This window comes from Primulina huaijiensis, chromosome 18 (genome assembly GCF_012295235.1).
Source record: "Primulina huaijiensis isolate GDHJ02 chromosome 18, ASM1229523v2, whole genome shotgun sequence".
Classification (NCBI taxonomy): Eukaryota; Viridiplantae; Streptophyta; class Magnoliopsida; order Lamiales; family Gesneriaceae; genus Primulina; species Primulina huaijiensis.
The window spans coordinates 4,489,604-4,511,252 of NC_133323.1; the positions used below are offsets into that span (position 1 = coordinate 4,489,604).

Sequence of the window (21,649 nt, forward strand, 5' to 3'; positions counted from 1 at the left end):
TAATATTTTTTAATAATAAAATATATAAAAATGATATTTAATATAATATTTGATTTGATTGATTAATTTGATTAAACTTGAAATAATATAATATTTTTGTTTTATCTTTTGGNATACATATATCTATTAATTGTTTTTAAAAATTTAAAAAATCATTTATAAAAAATTGAAATCGAGTTTTTCAAGTTCGAGTAATTCGATACGTTATCTAGTCGAGTTGTTGTAATCCTTAAATTTTTTAAAATGCTCGATCGTTGATCTGATCACAGATAAAATGTTCTATGGTTTATTGTTCTTTGATCTAAAATTTGTTCTATTTAGAAAAGTCTCGAGCCGTAACAATGGAAATGGGTCACCTAATTAATAGTATAAAAATTTAGGACCGCGTTTGTTTAATAGGTCGGGTGAGGGGTCCTATAAGTAAGCAATGAGAAGGCCCATTTTGTTGACCCATCATCCGAGGGACTGTTGCCTTAACTGTAAATCTGGGTTTTCCTCTTCCTCTTCCTCTCGTCAAATCTCCAAACTTGCCCCTGGTCGTTCTCTTGAGCTGTTAGTTTATCCCATTTCTCCTATTTTTTTTTGATTTGATCGTTGTGTATTGAGGTGGAGAAAGCTAAGGGGAAAAAGAGTCGCGTTCCTTGTTTCAACTAGTGGGTCGGTATGCTTCCTCCTTTTCCTCTTTTTTTCATTTCTTATCCTTCAATTTCTGATATGGATGTATCTTTCCCGTTGAATGCCGTTTTCGTGTCGCCTACTTTGGTTTTCGTTTTTTGTATGTATAAAGTTCAAGGTGTCTGCTTTTATTTTCTTTTTATTTTTCTGGGAAATTCGGAATTATTTAGAAAACGATTGGATTTTTTTTGGATTTAGAAGATATCTATTTGTTTTGGTTGATAGATACAGATTTTACGGGAATAATAGAATTTACTGCGTAAGTTTTAAATTGATTTGACGTTTAGATTTTGGGTGCCCGCTTTTCCAAATTATTAATGTACTATAGACTGTTTGAGAGGTACTGGAAAGAATTTAAACCACTCCAAGTTACTGTTTTTTGCATTCGAATTACCGTGCGTCAGGAGTTGTCCAAATATATCCAAATACTTCGGTATCACCTTACAATTTTACGTGGTGCAATGATGTGGAAGAAATGTCAAGATCTTTGTGCTTTGTGCTAGGTTCTGTTCCTGCCAAGAAGGCTTTAACTCTTCAAATATTAAATTTTTCGCAATAATTTTCTGAGGAGATCTTATCACTTATGTGTTATAAAACATAGGGCTTATTGGATTGGAAACGACAAATTCTTCGAAAGAAATATTTCTAACCCAATTCTGAAGCTTCCGTTTCTTGATCTCAAACATATAAATACGTGCTTTGACATTATGCAGCTAAAGGGTGTTTTTAGGGAAACCATCATACATTTCAATTGATTTTTATTGGAGTTTTTTTTAAAACTCACACGAACTCCGCACTTCTTTGAAATTGGAGACAGATTCGAAGGTCCTTTTTTACAACTGTTATTTATTACCTCGCTTATTAAAATTTCAAGCAGGCTCTTTCAGTTTATAAAATATTACGCTAGCTGCAAAAAAATAGTCTTTTTCTATGTTAAAGGTTGTTATTCAGTTGTAAAGTTGATACGTGCATATTATTCTGTGGGACATTTATACCTACCAGATTCTATCTATGAATGCCGTTTTTACTCTATGGCGAACTTTTTCCTCCGCATCTCAGCTCAGCCAAGAAAATGTTTTAACCTTTCGTTCGTCTGTGGTTTGTATGTCTGTGAGACGTTTACGTATTTTACTTATCTATCATATGTTTTTATGGGACCTGTGTTCGTAGATTTTCATACCAAATCACACTGAAGCAAGCAGAACATTTATTATTGACAGGATTGCTCCGTAGTTCCTGAGAGTTGTATATTTTTTTTTGTAGAACTTCTGTTTCTAAGTTATCACTATATTTTTGTCGAAATCATCTTTATTACCATCATAAGCATAAGGAGGCTATGCTGTAGGAAATTTTAATGAGTTTATGCTATTATGTGTTAATTTCAACAGATAATTTGTGGGGATATTCATATCCTAAAATGCTTTTGAGGTTGCAGAAGGCTTTTTTTCTCACTGGAATATCTATAATTAACATTTTCTGGAATATCTATGAATAATATTGATGCATCACGACATTCAGACCATGCACGGTGTTTATTTAATGTTACAGCTTTCAATTTACATGCATATGAAGGATAAAACAGACAGGAAAGAGTATTGGTGTGAGCAAGTACTTGGAGATTTTTGCTTAACAGGTGTAATAAATTATGTGTATTTGAGAAATGCTTAGGCAAGGAATTTATATATTGTTATGAACTACGTCAAACAACAAAATTATTCTTCTGCGTGTAATATTGACTGTCAAATATGCTCTTTCTTTTACTGAGATATTCTTGATTTGTATTAAATTCTTTGCTCTTAATGCTTGATTGGTATTGCAGGTGCCTTTATATCTTAGTTTTTTGGGAACCAAATTGGAATCTGGAATCGTGTGAGTTTACTTGAAGGCTGGAGCTGTGCCTGCCAGTAAAGCTGCTATTTTGGGGTGGAGTACTGAGCAATTGACTCATCGTGGTCTTATATATGCAACTATTTTTTTATACATTTTTCTTCTTGTTTGCATTTTAGTGCTGGACCGCAGCCTATACATGTAATTTACCTACCTGACGAGCTTTATCTGATGGTCTTTATATAGTCGCACATATTGTTCTCCGGCGACATCCACAATCCTACTTCTTGAACTGTGTGCAGTCTGATATTGAACGGTGTTAAAATATCTACAGGAATCCTTCTCTTGTTAGCAAACACTCAATATGGTTTTGTAGCTAAGAATTTTAAAGGGTGAAAAGATGGCCTTTTATAATGAGGAAGAACAGACTGAGGATTACCTTTTCAAGATTGTTTTGATTGGTGATTCAGCTGTTGGGAAATCAAACTTGCTTGCTAGATTTGCCAGGGATGAGTTTTACTCTAATTCAAAATCTACCATTGGAGTGGAATTTCAGACTCAGAAGATGATAATCAATGGGAAAGAAGTTAAAGCACAGATTTGGGACACGGCTGGTCAGGAGCGATTTAGGGCCGTTACATCTGCCTATTATAGAGGGGCAGTCGGAGCGCTTCTGGTCTATGACATTAGCAGACGCCAGACCTTCGAAAGCATTGGCAAATGGCTTAATGAACTTCATAGTAAACAATGCGGCCTTTAGGACTTCATTTTTGTTTTTGTTTTGTGCTTTGGTATTGTTAGAGATATACTTTATTGACATGCGTACTTATTGGAGTTATATATCTTTTTTTAACAGCCCATTCGGACATGAACGTGGTGACTATATTAGTGGGCAATAAATCTGATCTTAAAGATGCCCGGGAGGTGAAAACTGCTGAAGGCAAGTCCTTGGCTGAGACGCAGGGTCTGTTCTTCATAGAAACTTCAGCTCTAGACTCCTCCAATGTATCTTCTGCCTTTCAGATGGTTGTAAAAGAGATCTATAACATTTTAAGTAGGAAAGTAATTCAATCTCAAGAACTCAAACATAAAGAAACTGGCCGGATAGGAAATGGGAAAACATTAGTCATACGGGCAGATGGGGATCGAGAAACAGATGGACAAAATAAAAAGAGTTGGTGTTGTTCATCATGATTCATTCTGCAAGGAACAGGATCCATTGTTGTCAGAAGCGAGCTGTCATTTCTCGAAAGCCCTTTTCTCATTATCTTAAGATGCAACTCTACTTGTTTTAATGTTAAAACTGTCACCCGAGTTTACTTTTGTCACTCGAATGTCAGGGCCAGAAATTGAAGGGAAAAAACAAATCTGTTTTTCCCTGGAAATTGTAAATGACTTGAAGTGGTTTGAATTTTATTAGTAATGTGAGTGGGTATTCCTTCGATGTATTCTACATTTCCATTTTGATTTTGTGGTGTTAAATACTACTCCGTGTTTTGCTCTGAGTTGGAAACTTGGGCCACTTTTGATTCTGCTGTCTGGTCCAATTGTCTTTGGGCTTTTTGGTTTCTTGCAAAAGCATTTGACTCTCGTATTTTTCACCGTTATTAAGTTATATGAGTCAAATATTATGGATATAAATAATATTTTTTAATAATAAAATATATAAAAATGATATTTAATATAATATTTGATTTGATTGATTAATTTGATTAAACTTGAAATAATATAATATTTTTGTTTTATCTTTTGGAAAATATTAATAATATTATTTATTAAAAGTAATATTGTAATTTCAATTAATGATTTGATTGATATGAGATAAATAGTTGATGATGATTAATTTAAGATAAATGATTGATATATAGATAAATAATACGGCGTATCAAACATAATATTATGAGATTAGATTGAATAAAAATATAAATAAATAATATAACAAATCAAAATTATAACTAAAAATATTTACCAAAGAAATTGCTCTACAGTGCGTCCCACTATCTGATTGTTTTCTCCCGTCCATCCAACCCTAAACCTTAGTGGGCATTCAATGTTCGAAAACCCTTCTCCTGTAGAACCCCCAAACCCCATTTCCCAAAAATTTTCCAGTCAAAACATATGCAGAGCATTTCATTAATTCATGCTGAAGATATCAAAAATGAAATCACTTCTTACACTCAGCCCATCACTCTTCAAGCCTCCCGGGGCCACTACCTCGCATTTTGCCCTTTGTTTTCACTCTCAACGATCTATTTTTCATCGCAAGATTCAACTTTTGAAGAATCCCATTTCTCTTCCCAAGCATTTTGTGGTAAATTCTCTTGCAAATTATTCAAAACCCTCAAATTTTAGTCAAAGTCGAGATTTTTGCTCCGAAGGAAGGGCCCCTGGAGAGATTCACGTGATCGTGGGACCAATGTTTGCCGGAAAAACTACCACTCTTCTTAAAAGAATGAAGTCCGAAAGCAGTAATGGCAGGTTGACAATTTTTTAAAATTTTTTTTAATTAGTTCGTTTTGTAGTTGATCGAACTTAGGTAACGCACGTTTGTCGCGTGTGTTCCGAATTTTTACTAATTTTAGGTTGGGATTGATGTCCCAAGTGCGCCTTTTAAGTTTGACTTGTCAATGTGTATAGTGGGCTAAATTAAGTCTGCTCATGCGTGGGGTGCTTAGATGAGATTAATGTACTCCTTATTTTGAGTTTTAATATAATATTTAATTTAAGAATGATCTTTAAAGTCTTATACTTGTGCTGTTTTCGTATGCAAAAGGTGTGCTATCTACAACTTGATACCAAAGTTTCTTACCTCTTTATAGGTCCGTGTACAATTCGCGACTTAGGTTGTTGCTTGATTTATATCCAACAGGTCAAAGCTTTCTATCGTCTTTGATTTAGAATTTTTGTGTACATGTTTATCATATTTGTCTATGGTTCTTGTCGGCATATTTTGGGGTATGCTTCAAGAGGTGGGCAATTGAGTTTACATCCCATGATTGCAGGATATATGGGATTGAGTTTTTGTGCGGGATAAGATAATGTGGTTTGAAGAATCTTGTGAACATGTCTTTGCAGAATCGGCATGTCTTGGAAAGTTGAGCATTTACACCCTTGAAATTGCCCCTACTGTTGGATATTGCCTTTTCAATAATGTTGGAGCTATTTCTAATTTGGCTTAGGATTACCGATTGCTCAATCAAGATTTTGGGTTGCAATTTTCATGAAAGAAAGAAGTTTGAGACCCCTAGCGAATACTATCAAACCTCGAGATGTTATCGATAAATCATTAAATCTGCTTCTTGATTGCACCTCACTGTTGTGCTAACCCAGTAACTATGCTTTGACTCAAGCTGCATTATTCTATTACCTTTTCTATGTGTGTATATTATAGGCGTTGGATTCCTCCATAAGAGTAGTGGCCTTCGTGGTGATGCACGTGCACCCCACAAGAGAAATTCATGCTTAATTATTGGAACTAAACTGACTTTGTGTCATAAATTTGCCTGATATTTGTTAGTGCTTTTATTTGTACTTGTGATGATTTTGCAGAAACGTAGCAATAATAAAATCAAACACGGATACTAGGTATGAGCTAGATTCTATTGTGACACATGATGGAGAAAAGTTGCCATGCTTGCCATTAGCTGTTCTATCGTCATTAAGAGAAAAGCTAGGCGCTGATGCCTATGAAAAAGTACTTTCTTATTCCTGATTCTTATGTTTCATTTAGTTATGTGAACCATTTGCGTTAAGTTGAATATGTGTAGCAGTTGAATCATTTAATATTTACACCGAAATTTAGGTAAGTTTTTCATCATATGCTCTAATAGTTTTTCAATGATACATCAGCTGGAGGTGATTGGCATTGATGAAGCTCAATTTTTTGAAGATCTATACGATTTCTGTAGCAAAGCTGCTGACCATGATGGGAAGACGGTAATAGTTGCTGGATTGGATGGCGACTATTTGAGGTACACTTTATTTTTCACGTGCTCACATGATCTTATATTCTTATCCTTTGTTTAACTTCTGATATTTGTCGGAATTTGTATTTTTTTGGGCTTTGGCAGAAGGAGCTTTGGTCAAGTTCTGGATATAATTCCCATTGCCGACTCAGTGACAAAGCTTACTGCCCGATGTGAGGTATGTGGTAATCGTGCCGTGTTTACTCTGAGGAAGACAGACGAGACTAAAACCAAACTTATTGCTGGGGCTGAAGTGTATATGCCTGTGTGTCGCAAACACTACATGAGTGGACAAGTCGCGAAAGAAGCTACAAGGGCTGTTCTTGACTCCCAAAACGCACAGTTCACTTCCGTGATCTAGGACCTGCCCCTGATTTTTGTGGTGGAATCTGGGATCGTACATTTATGTCTGAATCGACTATCAAGGTTGATTTTGCCGTAAAGGTGTAATCATTCGTCAAAATCTTAATGTATAAACGCTTCAAAGTTATCGAAGTATTGATATATTAAAGATATTTGTAACAACAGAAGCTTTACAAGTGAATTTCTAAACAAGAAAACTAAACTTATTATCTTTAGTGTTTTTTTCCTTCTAAAAAGAAAAATAAATCATCTCCAAGCAGATGATGTTGACATAGCTCTGTTCTTCCACCCGAGAAACAAAGCACCGTCCACTTCTGCAACTCTGTAATTTGGGCTATAATCTTTCAACATCTCCTTAACAGCGCCATTAACTGATGAACTCAATGGAATTGGAGAAAATCCGGCCATCATAAGTCTCTGTCTCCACTTACCAAAAAGCTCGTGCCTTTCGACCCGATCAGCACCCTCACAAGCTAGTATATTGACTACGTCCCTTGCCACACAGTTTTCCTCAGCTCTAATCCGCTGACGATCATCCTTTGCATGTGCGGCATTAATGGACTCGAACATGGCCATATAATAATCTAGGGTTTCACAAAAACGTTGGAAGAATCTTGAAGTGTTTGTGTTTGATTCTTGTTCGACTATGGTGACAACCTTTGGTGACAAGCTCTTCACAAGTCTAAGTAGGCGGTCTCTATGATTCGCTGTGCTCACACTCTCATCTGGCATGTGGTGTAGTATGTAAGGGAAATTCACGGCCAAAGCTTCTCCAGGTCGGAAGTCAAGATTTTCAAGATGGACTTCACATCCCGACATAGCTGCGCCATGGAATTCGAATGGTACTCCACACGACTCTGCCAGTTTTGCTAGCTTCTGGCCAACAAGCTCAAGTCCTCCACCACGAGCATGAGCAGACTGGGAATCATCAACACCTGTTATACGGATATACGATGGCCTGCCTGGACGGCGTGAAAGGGCCTGAATCATGGCCATCCACTGACTACCCTGAGCAATCTGAAAGTCGATTATGTGGATTCGGTCCTCATTTTCCATAGCTTCCTTGATCATGACATTGGCAGACGTGTAAGCGAATTTCCAGTATGGGCAGATTTCATAAAGCACGGACATGTAAGACATTAACTCGGAGCTTGTAGGTTCTTCACACTTTAGCTTCTTGTATATTATGCTTCCAGAGGACAACAATCTTGCCCTGGTCCCTTCTAGCATGTATGCACCTAGTCTTTGCAAAGGGTCACCCGATACAGAAACCCTTTTTTCCAGTATGTCCATTAGAGCTTCAGCAGCTGATATTGCAACACTTCGATCAGACAATGAGGCTGTGTCAATTTCTGACACTGTTTCAGCACAGGAAATGAGCAATTGTTTCAGGTCCATTTGGGGGGCCATCTCAAGAATTCTGTCGTACCTGGTGAAAAAAGAAGGTTGTGAGGTAACACCATTGAAGGAGCCACTATCCTCAAAATCTGATTCGGGCCCCAACAGTTCATTCCTCAAAACCCACAGAGCTTGCATCAACTTGTTTTCATCATCAACACCAGATGACCCACTAAAGGGTGATCCATAAGTATTCTCAGACGAGTAATGAAGATCAGAAAAATGCGAGTTCGATAATTGGGGAGAAAAAGGGCTCATATTGGAGGAGACACTAACAGCTGAAGGTGAATTGTAGATGGCAGCATAATTGGTTGCTGGTGTAGATTCGAGAGTGAAAAAATTTTCAGCGTCAGCTTGAAATGAAACAACGGTGCCTTGGCTTTTAATACCCCTGGAGGTTTGCATCTCAAAAGACAGAACCAGTACTGTTACCTCAATTAAACAGATATAGTGAATCTATACTATGACAAATACAGCTCCCCAAAGTTGCCACCTTTATGTTTGAATACGAGAAGCAACAAATCTGTAATGGAAAATACATAGGATCAGAGGTTTTCAAGTTAAAACACCAAAAGGCAGGTTTAAAAAATGATGACTATATGAAATCACAACCTTCCAAAAAGAAAGAGGCAGCCATATAACTCCTATATTCATATTTTCACATATACAGTCATACATAGGGCCGGCTATATTTTCTATTGCACCTCTCCTCCTTTCGCAAAATAAAATCTTTTACATGACTGTATGCCACGTCTCTCGAACGAAAAGTCAACCTAGGTTCAGCCAACACCTTTGAACAAACATGAATCCTCCCATGGATAAATCAGAGAAAATTTTTCATTAAATAAACTTACTAATTGCCTTATACGGAAGGTAAAATCATTAAAAACAAGAATGACACAAATGGGTAAGTTAGAAGAAAATTTAGGTCTTGGATGCCAATTAAGTGACACTATCCAACAAGAAAAACAAGGTATTTAACCAAAATAAAACCCATAAAGCCAAAGATCATAAATGAAACCAAAACATAACGTAAAAATTGACAAAACAAATAGATCTTCGAAGTAAAAAACCTGATACAAATGTATAATCAAGCATTAATCACGCAACAATAATGAAACTAATTAAATTCAAGAAATCACAAGATTGGGTCCGCTAATCTTACCTTCGATGGACAAATTATGCTGAGATTTTGTGAATTTTATTTCACACAGAAACCGACATACAAAGGGGGAGACGGGCGGAAGGAGCTTATAAAATTATCGACGAAAGTAATGAATTTCCTTAGAATAGAAACTTCCGGTGTATACCAACCAGTTAATTACCCTTCATTTATGAGTTTACTACGTAAATGCCACTGATAAAACCTGCAGACCCCACCCCTTCGCATTCTTTTCTTCGTGTGATTTTTCATCTTCGACGACTATGCAATATCGTTTGATGTGAATGGATTTTCATGCGCTAAGCACGCGTTAATGTTTTTTATAATTCATTTCATTTATATTTAAATGAGAATCAAAATATAATCATAAGAAATAGCGAGGGACTTCACTTCAATTTTGATATATGAATTAAAAAAATAAATAGAGAAAAGGAAGGAAAAAAATCATACGCTAAATAGGAATTGAACTTACAAACTTGATAATTAAAAAACAAAAACTCTATTCGTTGAGCTATATATAACTTACATTAAAGTTTTCACATTTTATTAATATATATAATTATTAAAACAGACCATGACACCAAAAGTTAGTTACTCTAAGTGTTTCAAATTTAATAAAATAGTATAGAAGTATTGATGTTAGGTTCTGAACAAAGTTATAAAATATAATTGTATTCGACTCAAAAAAAAATAAGACAACTTATTCATTACATCTCTTGACATAATCTCGAGTCCTCTTCCCATTTCATTTCTGCATAAGTTTAGCGAACACAGGGTGCTGATGTACAAATTCTTTCAAAAAAAAATATTAATGAAATGCATACGGAAACTCGACGTAGTTTTTTGAGCTAATTCATGTGCCATGATCGACATTAGCATCACGAAGACAATGATGAAAGGAACCTCCATTAATGCTCGAACTTGTTGAAATGATAGAGGAGACAATACGAGCTTTCTCCTACGGAGGTGTCCTCGGGCGGACAATTATGAATGAAAGGAAAAATTATCTTGAATTTCAAGAGTTCTGCCAGGTGAGGAGAAAATCCATTTATTAGTTGTATTGTATCCTTTTCCAAATAAATATAACATATGTTTTATTGGTTGGTTGGATACTATGATATTCTGCCGAATCCAGAGAAAAAATGGGATTACGATATTCCCATCTTAATTTTCAGGACTTTGGCATGCAAAAATAATGCTTTAATTCACAAATGATTCCTTCTATCGATATATTGTCAACCATTGGATTGTGGTATGTCCAATCTATTTTTGTAAGGTTCATACTAATCCAATGATTTTTTACGGATAAGTTCTGGAGTAGGTCTCTTATGAGACGGTCTCACGAATCTTTATCTGTGAAACGGGTTAATCGTACCGATATTCATAATAAAAAATAATACTCTTAACATAAAAGTAATACTTTTTCATGGATGACCCAAATAAGATATCCGTCTCACGAAATATGATTCGTGAGACCGTCTCACACAAATTTTTGCCTAAGTTCTTTTAGTATAGAATGTAAATGAAAGGTGAATTAATTTAAAATGGAAAATTTCAATAATCAAATATATTTTTAATTAGTGTCAGTTTCACCTTTTAATCTTTATTCCATCTTTTGTTGCCGTCTAATGTATAGAGTCCGTCCATTTTTTTGCCTGCAGATGGAATAAAGATCCAAAAGCAACATAGCATCACTTTGTGGGATGAACTCTTTTCATCCACGAACGCTCTTTTCCAATTAATTAATCTAAGCCATTGTTGTTTAATTTATACTATGTATCTCAATCGTACGATGCATAGAGTGTTATTTTATATAATTAGGTTACGTTTGGTTGAATGATAAAATTATGAAATGATTAAGAGATAAATGATAAAAAGAATGATTGAATTAGAAATATAATATATAATGATAAAATAATATTATGTTTGGTATGATTGTTAAAAATGAGATAATTAAGAATCTTTTGATGAATTGACAAAATTGCCTTTCCACTTTTGCGGCGGCGGGCGATCGGCCGGCGGCTACGGCGGTGTGGTGGCCGGCCGGTGGTCGGTGGAGGAAAGTGGTGGTAAGTTTGGATATAGGAGAAGTGTAAAATTGAGAAAATAAGATGAATTAAGAGTTGAATAAATAATCTTAGGGGGTGAGGAGTGATTATTTTATTACAGTTAATATAACTTAATCATTTATAAGAAGAATTGACTTGTTTAAATAAAAATCCTTCCACACATGAGATTAGGTAGGTTAAAAAATCATAAATCCACCTAATTCCTCGCACCAAATGTAGCTTAAGTGATTAAAATTAGTAAGTATTGTTGTTTAAATAATTAGTTAAAATTATTGATTATTGATATAATGTAATGAATTTATTTAAATTTTAAATATTATTATAAAGAATGACTCATAGCTTGTCACTTTATCAAAAACTGTATCTAGTGGTAATAATGCAAATCAAATCTTTTAAATCATACATCAACTCAGACACCATATTTCGATTGTTCTACCAATCATTGACAATCATTGCTTACCTACAATCTCTATCCAATTATTGCACTATTTACAATCAACGAGATCGAATTCATGACATTGGTTCTGATTCAAATTGTAGGACTGAATGTTTGCTTATTTACCAAAAGTTATAGGTGATGGTCACTGTGCAACTCAAATATTTTAAATCGTACAATAGCTCAAGCGTCACGTTTCAATTTCTCTACTCAGCATGGACAATTATTACACACCAATATATTATTATATAAAAAAGTTTATACAATTTGAGATAATGTTCATATGAATAACAATCTTCTGTCATAAAATTGACTTATTTACCATTGTATTAGATATATTTGTTGAGTGAAACTGTAATTAATAAAAATAATAAAACATATATATTAAAAAAACAAGTGAGCTTCAACGACGAGTCAAAGTAATTATATAGCACACGCGGGAAATGATTTACCTTCTTCACAGTTGTACAACTTGCACCTACCAAGGAAAAAATATAATAATATAATAATAATAATAATAATAAAATATATGCATATATGCATGCCTTTAGCCACTCATTTTCTAAACGAAAAAGGACAAAGCCACGTCGATGTGACGTCTGTTTAGAGTATTTATCGTTCATTGCTGGCGTCAGCCATGACCGAAAAGGAGGACCAAAACAACTTGTTCGTTTAATTATTATCAAAATTAATATTTTTATATTCAAAGCTCACATTTTTGAATATTCCCTAATTTAAGGTGAACTCGTATTAAATCATTTTGATTCAATCCTCATAGATCATACATGTCTACAGACTACTATTATAAAATTATATACATATTAAGTTAATGCGTTGATGGTGATTGATTATATAAATTAACTTGGTTGTATTAGATACGACAACGAGTCCAAGTCTAACGGGTACTTGACTCGAACTCGTTTGGGTAGGATATACGGCCCTATCCGTGAGAGTTTTAATACTAATATATGATATATTATGGATGAGCCCATTATCTCTGGCCCATCCCTAGTTCAAATGGAAAGCAGGCCCATCAAGGGCCCATGTATTTTCCTATAAATATCAGGTTTGAGTGTTTAATTCATTCACCATATTATTTTTCACCAACACCCTTAGCTCTCTCACTTCATATCCTCAGTATCTGACTTGAGCGTCGGAGGAGTTACGCCGGGACACCCTCGCGGCCCCCTTCTAACGGTCTTCTTGGTGATTTCAGTCTCAGGAAAATTTCGAAACCTTCATCTGGACTAGTGATACTTGCCGGAATCGGAGCCTAAATTTCTCGTGAGTATCAATATACATGTATGATTTGTTCAGATAATGTATCTGTATGCTTTTATACCTGCCTGAAAGCGTATAGATAATCTCTCTTTATCTTCTTTTATGTTAATTCCTTGTCGATCTCACTTTTACTTGCCTCGAGCGTTTGTTTAATTCTTTGCAATATGTTCATTTTTAAATACATGATCAAAGCTTAACTTGGCCCAGGCCCATTTTGTGATGGTACTGTTGAGCCCAAGGTTGGGAACTAAACTTTGGGTTTCATGGGCGATCTGCTTTTTTTTTTTGGCCCTAATGGGTCAGGCCTCTTTATTCGATAGTTTATATATTATATGTTTTTTTTAATTAAAAAACTAATATAACCGGTATCCAGACCAAGTTGATTTTAATTGATTTTTGGGAATAAATAGTTTATTATTAAAATTACAGTTATAAATTCATTATGTTGGAAAAATAAAATTTTATTTCCAATATTATTAATTTAAAGAAATATTAATAAATTAATTAATTAATAACTTATGGTTTTTAAAAGTACATTATCACATCAGTAAACATATATTTAAGCATACTAAAAATCATTATCTTTTGCTAATTAACGTATTTATCGTATTTCTTGGATTAACATAAAAGTAAATCAAATAATATTTATTATATTGACTACTCATATAAAATTTATTTAGTGTATAAAAAGACAGTAATAAAATGTCAAACTAGAATTAAAATTCGACACTTGACTTTCAAGTAAATAAAACAACAATATAATTATATTTTACTAAAATGTCATAATTATGCTTGTAATTTTAGAGAATTAATAATTATTAATTTATGATAATGATGAGATCATTGATTTATATAAGAATCTAACCAAAAATTATAATTTTATTAATTAATCAAATTATTAATTTAACAAACTGATCAATTTGAGATCGAGGAAAAATTATTATTTTAAAAAAATTATTAATTTATAGATGTTTTAATGTATAAATATAATAGGCAATTACGAATAACATATTATAATTAGAATAATAATATAATTAAAATGTTTGGAAATCGTTAAATAATAATTTGGTAGTAGTCGTGTTATCTCGTAAGTGGATAAAGGAAAGCGCATACAGAAACATGATGGAACATTTCCTCACACGAGAAATTATACATACAGCTTCTTTCTTGAATCTTTTCAGTTCTTACTGGAATTTAGGGTTCACGAGAGATACCCGAATCTTCTTTGTTGCGCTGCGCTACGCTACGCTATGCTACGCTACAAACTTAATTCTTGTGCTTTCCGTTGAAATGATTGGCTCCCATGAAGAGTCGATGTATTTTTAGATCAATTACGCACGTTTCACAGTTTCGTTTTACGGAGTAAAATTTGTTTGCTCGATCCTTGAAATGGGTCGTTCTCGTGGAAATTTTCATTCTGAAGAAGATCCAAGTCAAAGGTTAGTTTTTTTTTTTGGTATTATCTTGCTGTTGCATATGCTAATGGCTGCATAATATCTATGGTGTTTTTATCATCTGCGAAGGCATTTACAGTCAGCTTTGATGTTTTGATGTTTGTTTGAGTTATACGGGGATGTAGTCTATTTGATTGAATGGTCCTTTGTGCAATGCCACAAATGACGAAGTTCATTTCTTTGTATTGGGATATGGTTTTGTGACTGTTTTTTGAAGTATAAAGTTTGAAGCATTGTCAGGAATATTTAGTTTTACACAAAAAATGAATGTGTCGTTCTGCTGTCTAACTAATTAATATCGCTCCTGATTTTTTGCATTATGTGATGCGATGAGGTCTATCCTTTTTCCAATATATCAAGTGGAACCGTGTCTTAGTATTTTTCTATCACTATTCCTTTTCTTTTTCTGTACGGTTTAATCCGTATACTTCTCTTCGATTCTTCAAATACTCGGTGCTTTTTCGCAGATCAAGGAGAAAAAAGAGCGCATCAAGTGGAGAAAACATAGAATCTCTTGCTGCTGGTAGATTGTCTTCTTTAGTATGTTTCTCGTTGAGTAGTTCACTATGGCTATCTTTGAATGTAATGTGTTAAAAGAGAATGGAGTGAAACGGATCTGGTGGCCATTTATTAGTCTTTTGCCTTCCATGTCTAGCATCTTGTCTTGGCTATATCACTCAGTTATTGATTTGAAATGTTAAGTGACACTTAATTTTTTGCAGTTAATCATCTTATAGGAGTCCACAATCTACGTATTTTGGGTCGATGACTAGAAAGTATATTATTGTAGATGACTTTGGAGTTAGGTTTTGTTTTGTGTGATATTTATACAATTTATGTTATATGACGTGCAATACATTAAACTTGTTTATATCCTGCTTTTAATTCTTGAATGCTCAGGTCCGGGTACAAGTGAAGGAAAAAGGGCTTTATACCATTGTAACTATTGTAACAAAGATATTACTGGGAGAATTCGTATAAAATGTGGTGTATGTTCTGATTTTGACTTATGCATTGAGTGTTTCTCAGTAGGAGCTGAGGTTCATCCACACAAAAGTGGTCATCGGTACCGGGTTATGGTCAGTTCCTCATCTGAATTTTTTTTCTATTTTTAACACAAAGCATTCTATATTTTGAAATTGAGGTTACTTATTTTTGTCATAGATGTTTTTATTAACTCTATTCTATAAGTACATAGTTTGTATTTCAATGTGCTAATGCTGATAATGCAGTGTATATTTTGGTGCATATTTACTGTGTCGTTTAAAGTTTCTGCTGGACAAACTGCTTACGACATAACACGAGAAGAGTGTAATATATCTTAAATCAGTTCTGTTTCTAAATGTTTTTCAATATAAATATGCTTGTGTTTTTCTCTATCCATTGATTCTTTTCCATATGATTTTATTTGTTACTGCTGAGTGATGTAGCTGCTCACATTGCTGATGATATTCAAAGTGTAATTTTAACAGGACATATTATCCTTTCCTCTCATATGTCCAGAATGGAATGCCGATGAAGAAATGCTACTTCTGGAGGTGATCTGTTATTCCTTTTAGTGTTTATCAGACCCTTGATATGAAAAGCCTCACCTTTTCTCTTGAAAATCTTAGCTTTGTTTTTTGCCTCATTAAATGTTCCTTAACCAGGGGATTGAAATGTATGGCATGTGTAACTGGGCAGAAGTTGCAGAGCATGTTGGGACAAAGACGAAGGAAGCATGTATAGAACATTATAGGAATGCTTATCTAAACTCGCCTCACTTTCCTATACCGGTATGATTTCTTACATAATTAAGTTGCTTCCAAGAACTGTTTTTCCTTCAAGCAGTGCTACAAGATATACATTTGTTTCCTCAGGACATGACACATGTAGTGGGTAAAAATAGAAATGAACTCCTTGCTATGGCTAAAGGGCATCTTGATGACAAAAGAGGTCGGTTTTATGGGTAGTCCTCTACGTTTCTTCGCATTTTCTCCTTGTTGTTCTTTCTAGCATCGATGAGTTAGGTTTGAGTCCATCATTCCTTTATTTAGCTATTAGGAAATTGTGTAAATGCTATGTAATTTGCTTCTGTTCTAGCATATATGTCACGACTCATGGACAGGAACTGTTTTCTTTATAAGCATTCATATAACCTAAGGGATGACATTTTGACTATTTTATGCTGTAAAAAAATAGGCATGCATGAAATTGGCCTCATATTGCTTTCAAAACCTACTTGGTGGATTTGTTTGGATGCAATTCGGTAAAAGCTTGAAAATTTTGTATGACAGGCGAAGGTTAAGTAGGCAGTTTTGTAAATTGCATTCTTTGTTTAACTTTTGTATGGAATTTTTAAATGATGGAAATTATGGTAATTAGCAGTGTAATGTTTTAAGGATGTGTTAAACTTGTGTTAGGAAGTCTATTCACTAGAATTCAACAATTTCTTTCATTGCATGTTAGAACCCCTCTAGGTAGCCATAAGTTAATAATGTTTCCCATGCATCACATCATTCTAAATTGAGATGCTTTTCTAACAATATAGACTAATAATTTACTTGGATTTGTTTGCCAGGGGAACTTCAGCTAAAGGAGGAATCTCTGTTCTCTCTCTCGAGAGTCAAGTATATTCATCATTTTCTAAAAAATGTTTCAATTATCTTTAAGCACTTCTAATCATCTATGCGAATTTTAGAGTTGAAGATTCATACAAAAGCGGTCCTTCAGGTCGTTTACCTTCCACCTCCATGGCAGGTAATTAGAATTATGTTTTAACTGGCAACCAAGAGGGAAATTGTCTTCTTCTCATTGCAGAAGATTTTCTGAAACTATTAATATAGAAAATTTTACCGGAGCGAAAGCTAAGGCATCCAACATGGCCCACATCAAGGATCAGGGTGATCTTTCAAAAATGGAGGGTGAGTGACGTGTTTTAGTTTTATTATTAGTTCCAATTTCTGGGAAAATTTGCTTTTCTTTCTAATATTCCTGCAGATCATATGTCAGGGAGGAGTTTTGGTGGGAGCAAACCAAAATCAGCAAAGATTGAGGCCCCATCTTTACCGGATTCAGGTGGTTATAATGCAAAAAGACGAGAGTTTGATCCTGAATATGATAATGACGCGGAACAAATGTTGGCTGATATGGAATTCAAGGAAACTGATACTGAAGAGGAGCGTGAGTTGAAACTGCGAGTGCTACATATATATTCAAAGAGGTATTGTTCGTCAGACTCAAATTATCAGAGGTTTTGGCTATCTATACTCCTTTCCAAGCTGTATGAGTGAAATCCACCAATTTGGCTTACCTCATATGGTTAATCTCTCCCTAGTCACAAGAGATTACTTTTCAGTTTCTTTATGCTGAAATGGTGCATATATTCCATTTGTCCATTAGTAATTCTGTTTAATAAATTCATCGATTGCTTACAATAAGCTTACGTATCTTATATTCTCGAGTTCATTACTGAGATTAATCTTTGCAGACTTGATGAGCGAAAACGAAGGAAGGATTTCATTCTGGATAGGAACATACTCCATCCTAGTCCATTTCGTAAGGAATTATCTCAAGAAGAGAAGGATTTATGCTGGCGATATGATGTCTTCATGCGTTTCCATTCCAAGGAGGAGCATGAAGAACTTCTAAAAACTGTTGTGTCAGAGTACAGGATTCTAAAACGAATTCAAGAACTTAAGGTATATCCTATATTTTGAAATGTAAGTCGCTAGCTTTGTTAAATAATGCAAAATACGAGGAATTTTATGAATTATGTTCCAACTCATTGTGGTGTGTTCCAAGGATAAGATTTTTGCATGTGACACCCTAGAGACATTTGCTGGACGTTGTTTGATGTGCTTTCAGAATAGTGGAAGGATAATGATTGGTAATAAAGTTTTTCAATGGTTGACTATCATTAATCACTTGCATAGGTTATTTAGTTGAAATTTTGTAATCTTAATAGATTTTAGATTTAGTGAATATATTACGTATAATTAACTTTTGGAAATGTATATTCAGGAAGCACGAGCTGCCGGTTGTCGTTCTTCAGCCGAAGCTGACAGATATCTTGAGCAAAAAAGGCGTGAGGCTGAAGATGGTGCTAGCCTGAAAGAAAGTTATCAGGCTGGACCAAGCAGCCAGGAAAGTCTGAGTATACCTGTTTCCTCAGATTCATTTGGTGCATATTCGAACACACCATCGGCCGTCCAAGCTAACTCAACTCAGACTGATATTGACATCGTTTCGTTTTCTGCTGCAAATTGTTTATCGGAGTCTGTAAGTCTTTCTTTGCTGTGATAGAAAAGCGATTTGTCATTGAGCTAGCCTGAAGTGTTACGAGTTTTTATTAAACTTTTTGAGATTAAAAGATCGATTAATATCTTGAAGTTGGAAATATTGTTGGGGAGAAATCCTTGTTATCCTTTGTCTGCATACTGGAATTGAACTACAGCATTTTTCGTGTTATACGATTTAAAAGATCGGGGTTTTATTGTGTCATAATCTGCTACATGTTTTGGTACAATGGCCGTTATTAGATACGGTAGTCGGCGAAAGAGAGAGTCATGTGTTTGATTTTCATGAATTACAACTTTAATAATTACTGGGAGGGGATTGTTGAGAAATAAAAATGGCCTCTATTTTTCTGTATGTATTTAAGGGACAAAATGATCATAACTTGGTGTTTGGACTAACGTTGGATTTTAAACACTGAGTTGCACCACCAACTATAGCTTATACAATATGGCGATGTGTAGTAGGTTTTACTGAGTTATTAATACGAGGCTGCAAGTCACGACTCACAATTAAGAAGACCGAAAAGATGCACAACAAGAGTTTTGCGGGCAAAGTTGGGAAACAACCTTTTCCAAGTGTGTTTGAGTGTAATCAAATGCACTTGAGAGGTTTTTTTTTTGTTTTTTTTAAGTTTGACCAATGTTATTTTGTTAAGTCAGAGTTGTGGTTTAACCGTGGACTTATCCATATAATTTTACGCATTGACAGGAGAAACAACTGTGCCATGAGATCAGGTTAGCGCCACCTGATTTTCTTAAACTTCAGGCGGAAATGACCATACAGTTTATGATTGGCAATTTATCCAACAAATCCGATGCTTACTCGTTCTTTCAAGTTGATCGAACCAAAATTGACAGAGTATATGATCTGCTTTTGAAGAAGGGATTGGTTCTGCAATGATATTTCCAGCGACAAGATCCATATATGCTCCAGCTATTGATGTTTTTGCAACATGTGATGGTCTATATCAGGTATCACCAACGTATCGGGCTAAAAACTTAGGGTTGTATCTGAATTCTTTTACAGGCTGTAGGAGAAGCAGCTTCACAGAAATTCATCTTTGCCTTTTCCGTTGATTATAAGGGATGAAAAGAAGAATATTTTTGAAGCTTAATATGCATGAGCTCCTTGCAGACGACTGTGAAGAAGATTAGCAATGTGTAATGTTTTCGAAGGGTGTAGATTGTTTGTACAAATCTTCTATTCTACGAACGGCTCACTTATTTCTTGCTTGGTATACAAAGGTAATTTCACATGTTACATTCACTGTACACGTACATGATGTGTAATTTAGTTACGTACGTGAATACTAGAATAGTATTTGAAACGAGAGATTGAGTGAGATTTCAATGGATTTGTATCTCTTGTTAATGGATATCCTGCATCAAGATTAGGTTGTACACTTCATGTTCAATTTCTCCAAGAATCCAACAACTCAATAAATCTGTGTATTTCCAAGATCAACATCGAGAATATTACAGCAAAGTGAAGAAAATTTTGAGAGCCGGAAGAAAGCCCCATTAAATTACTTTAGTCATACATTGTGGAAGCGTTGTGTCTGCCTCAAACGATAGTTTCTCTCATTTCCGCAGATTGTACATCTCATATTGATTGGGCTACTTTTAGAGAGAGATTGTGCTACGAAATTGAAGTACTACAAAGCGACGTCCAAAATCGTAGGCCCATTTGTTTCTAGAGGATAAGGCAAGCAAAAAAACAAAGTAAATCCTCCGCACCAACACCACCCATTTATCCATATGCTTTCTTTCCAAACCTCAACGAACCTTAAAAGAAGCAGACGAAGATGAACACTTTGAGGCTTCAACTCCTCTTCATGCACTCAAATCTCCACAATCTGACCATAAATTCGCCAAGAATCATCCACAAAAAAGCCAAGTTCAACCCCATTACGTCTTTACCATCACCTGTAAATCAAAGAACTGGAAGAAAATCAAACCATGATGACAGAACCCTAGTTAATCTTGCTTCTCTCAAGTCCAAAATGCACCCAAGAAATGAACTTTCTGCAGTTACCTCAAAAGGGCATTCAAGAATCGTGTTCTTTGGAGCAATGTCTTTAGGGCTTGCAGTTTTGTTAATGGGTTTTGACGATCATCAAAAGGCATTCGCTTTGGGTCCAGAAGGACCATTGATGGAAGAATTTTGGGACAATATGAGGAGATATGGACTGTTTGTTTTGACGGTAAGTACTGGTGCTATTTACACTCTTTTGCAGCCTATAGTGGAGCTGCTGAAGAATCCCATCTCCGCTATTCTTATACTGGCAATAATTGGTGGAGGCTTTTTCATTGTTTCTCAAGTGGTGTCAGCTATGATTGGTTTGAGCGATTTTTCATATGATTATAATTATTAGTTGTGACATTGCAGAGTACACTTAATGTTTTTTTTATTTAATAATATTTTCCAATGAAGACAATTTCTATTTTTGAGTTTTTAGCCATCAGGATGGATCTAGGTGGTAATCTACGTCTATATCTTTAGATATTAGCAATGCAGACGTATTAAAAAATTAAAGGAGGACTTGAACATGCAAATAACTAATAAATTAAGGAATAAGGAGGAAAGCTCCTCCGGTGCAAGTAAAGAAATTACAGTAGGAAGATTATGTATTGAACTTTGAAGAATACTAGAACACATAGAAATATAGAAAATTTTAAATTTGGGAGCCTTAGACTATCTTTCCAGAAAATAGGAGTGATGTTGTTTCTCAATAAGGAGAT

The 21,649-nt window shown here is 34.8% G+C and overlaps 5 protein-coding genes across 7 annotated transcripts; 4 read left to right on the forward strand and 1 right to left on the reverse strand.

The window, feature by feature from the left end:
• The first annotated feature begins 463 nt into the window (after positions 1 to 463).
• Positions 464 to 3,844, forward strand: LOC140964738 (ras-related protein RABA5a-like). 2 transcript variants are annotated; one of them, XM_073424644.1, is made up of 4 exons: positions 464 to 661; positions 2,495 to 2,627; positions 2,749 to 3,242; positions 3,359 to 3,844. In XM_073424644.1, exons 3-4 carry the CDS (start codon positions 2,903 to 2,905, stop codon positions 3,694 to 3,696), a joined length of 678 nt encoding a protein of 225 aa, XP_073280745.1. In that variant the 5' UTR covers positions 464 to 661; positions 2,495 to 2,627; positions 2,749 to 2,902; the 3' UTR covers positions 3,697 to 3,844. The 2 variants fall into 2 exon arrangements, with proteins under 2 accessions (XP_073280745.1, XP_073280744.1); XM_073424643.1 differs by having other exon boundaries at positions 464 to 657; positions 2,495 to 3,242.
• Positions 3,845 to 4,495: 651 nt separating this feature from the next.
• Positions 4,496 to 6,838, forward strand: LOC140964737 (thymidine kinase a-like). Its single transcript, XM_073424641.1, has 4 exons — positions 4,496 to 4,980; positions 6,052 to 6,196; positions 6,352 to 6,473; positions 6,573 to 6,838. Exons 1-4 carry the CDS (start codon positions 4,643 to 4,645, stop codon positions 6,826 to 6,828), a joined length of 861 nt encoding a protein of 286 aa, XP_073280742.1. The 5' UTR covers positions 4,496 to 4,642; the 3' UTR covers positions 6,829 to 6,838.
• Positions 6,839 to 6,954: 116 nt separating this feature from the next.
• Positions 6,955 to 9,526, reverse strand: LOC140964736 (scarecrow-like protein 13). Its single transcript, XM_073424640.1, has 2 exons — positions 9,394 to 9,526; positions 6,955 to 8,751 (listed from the first exon to the last, which is right to left on the reverse strand). Exon 2 carries the CDS (start codon positions 8,631 to 8,633, stop codon positions 7,077 to 7,079), a length of 1,557 nt encoding a protein of 518 aa, XP_073280741.1. The 5' UTR covers positions 8,634 to 8,751; positions 9,394 to 9,526; the 3' UTR covers positions 6,955 to 7,076.
• Positions 9,527 to 14,302: 4,776 nt separating this feature from the next.
• LOC140963730 (transcriptional adapter ADA2b) lies at positions 14,303 to 20,322 on the forward strand. Of its 2 annotated transcripts, none has more exons than XM_073423108.1 (13): positions 14,303 to 14,615; positions 15,098 to 15,153; positions 15,531 to 15,709; positions 16,103 to 16,168; positions 16,280 to 16,405; positions 16,490 to 16,565; positions 17,191 to 17,239; positions 17,311 to 17,369; positions 17,456 to 17,533; positions 17,622 to 17,832; positions 18,100 to 18,310; positions 18,633 to 18,890; positions 19,617 to 20,322. In XM_073423108.1, exons 1-13 carry the CDS (start codon positions 14,566 to 14,568, stop codon positions 19,806 to 19,808), a joined length of 1,611 nt encoding a protein of 536 aa, XP_073279209.1. In that variant the 5' UTR covers positions 14,303 to 14,565; the 3' UTR covers positions 19,809 to 20,322. The 2 variants fall into 2 exon arrangements, with proteins under 2 accessions (XP_073279209.1, XP_073279208.1); XM_073423107.1 differs by having other exon boundaries at positions 14,304 to 14,615; positions 17,610 to 17,832.
• A 290-nt stretch (positions 20,323 to 20,612) lies between these two features.
• LOC140963732 (uncharacterized) lies at positions 20,613 to 21,345 on the forward strand. Its single transcript, XM_073423109.1, has one exon. The coding sequence runs from the start codon at positions 20,713 to 20,715 to the stop codon at positions 21,280 to 21,282; it is 570 nt and encodes a 189-aa protein (XP_073279210.1). The 5' UTR covers positions 20,613 to 20,712; the 3' UTR covers positions 21,283 to 21,345.
• Positions 21,346 to 21,649: the final 304 nt, after the last annotated feature.

What these genes read in the sequence shown, in the direction of transcription:
- LOC140964738 (XM_073424644.1), top strand. Translation starts at nt 2,903, where the DNA reads ATGGCCTTTTATAATGAGGAAGAACAGACTGAGGATTACCTTTTCAAG. An exon ending in ATGGCTTAATGAACTTCATA is followed by an intron (nt 3,243 to 3,358) that starts GTAAACAATGCG and finishes TTTTTTTAACAG; the next exon opens with CCCATTCGGACATGAACGTG.
- LOC140964737 (XM_073424641.1), top strand. Translation starts at nt 4,643, where the DNA reads ATGCTGAAGATATCAAAAATGAAATCACTTCTTACACTCAGCCCATCA. An exon ending in TCCGAAAGCAGTAATGGCAG is followed by an intron (nt 4,981 to 6,051) that starts GTTGACAATTTT and finishes ATGATTTTGCAG; the next exon opens with AAACGTAGCAATAATAAAAT. An exon ending in TTGGATGGCGACTATTTGAG is followed by an intron (nt 6,474 to 6,572) that starts GTACACTTTATT and finishes GGGCTTTGGCAG; the next exon opens with AAGGAGCTTTGGTCAAGTTC.
- LOC140964736 (XM_073424640.1), bottom strand. Translation starts at nt 8,633, where the DNA reads ATGCAAACCTCCAGGGGTATTAAAAGCCAAGGCACCGTTGTTTCATTT.
- LOC140963730 (XM_073423107.1), top strand. Translation starts at nt 14,566, where the DNA reads ATGGGTCGTTCTCGTGGAAATTTTCATTCTGAAGAAGATCCAAGTCAA. An exon ending in ACCTTCCACCTCCATGGCAG is followed by an intron (nt 17,370 to 17,455) that starts GTAATTAGAATT and finishes CTATTAATATAG; the next exon opens with AAAATTTTACCGGAGCGAAA. An exon ending in CAAATTGTTTATCGGAGTCT is followed by an intron (nt 18,891 to 19,616) that starts GTAAGTCTTTCT and finishes ACGCATTGACAG; the next exon opens with GAGAAACAACTGTGCCATGA.
- LOC140963732 (XM_073423109.1), top strand. Translation starts at nt 20,713, where the DNA reads ATGAACACTTTGAGGCTTCAACTCCTCTTCATGCACTCAAATCTCCAC.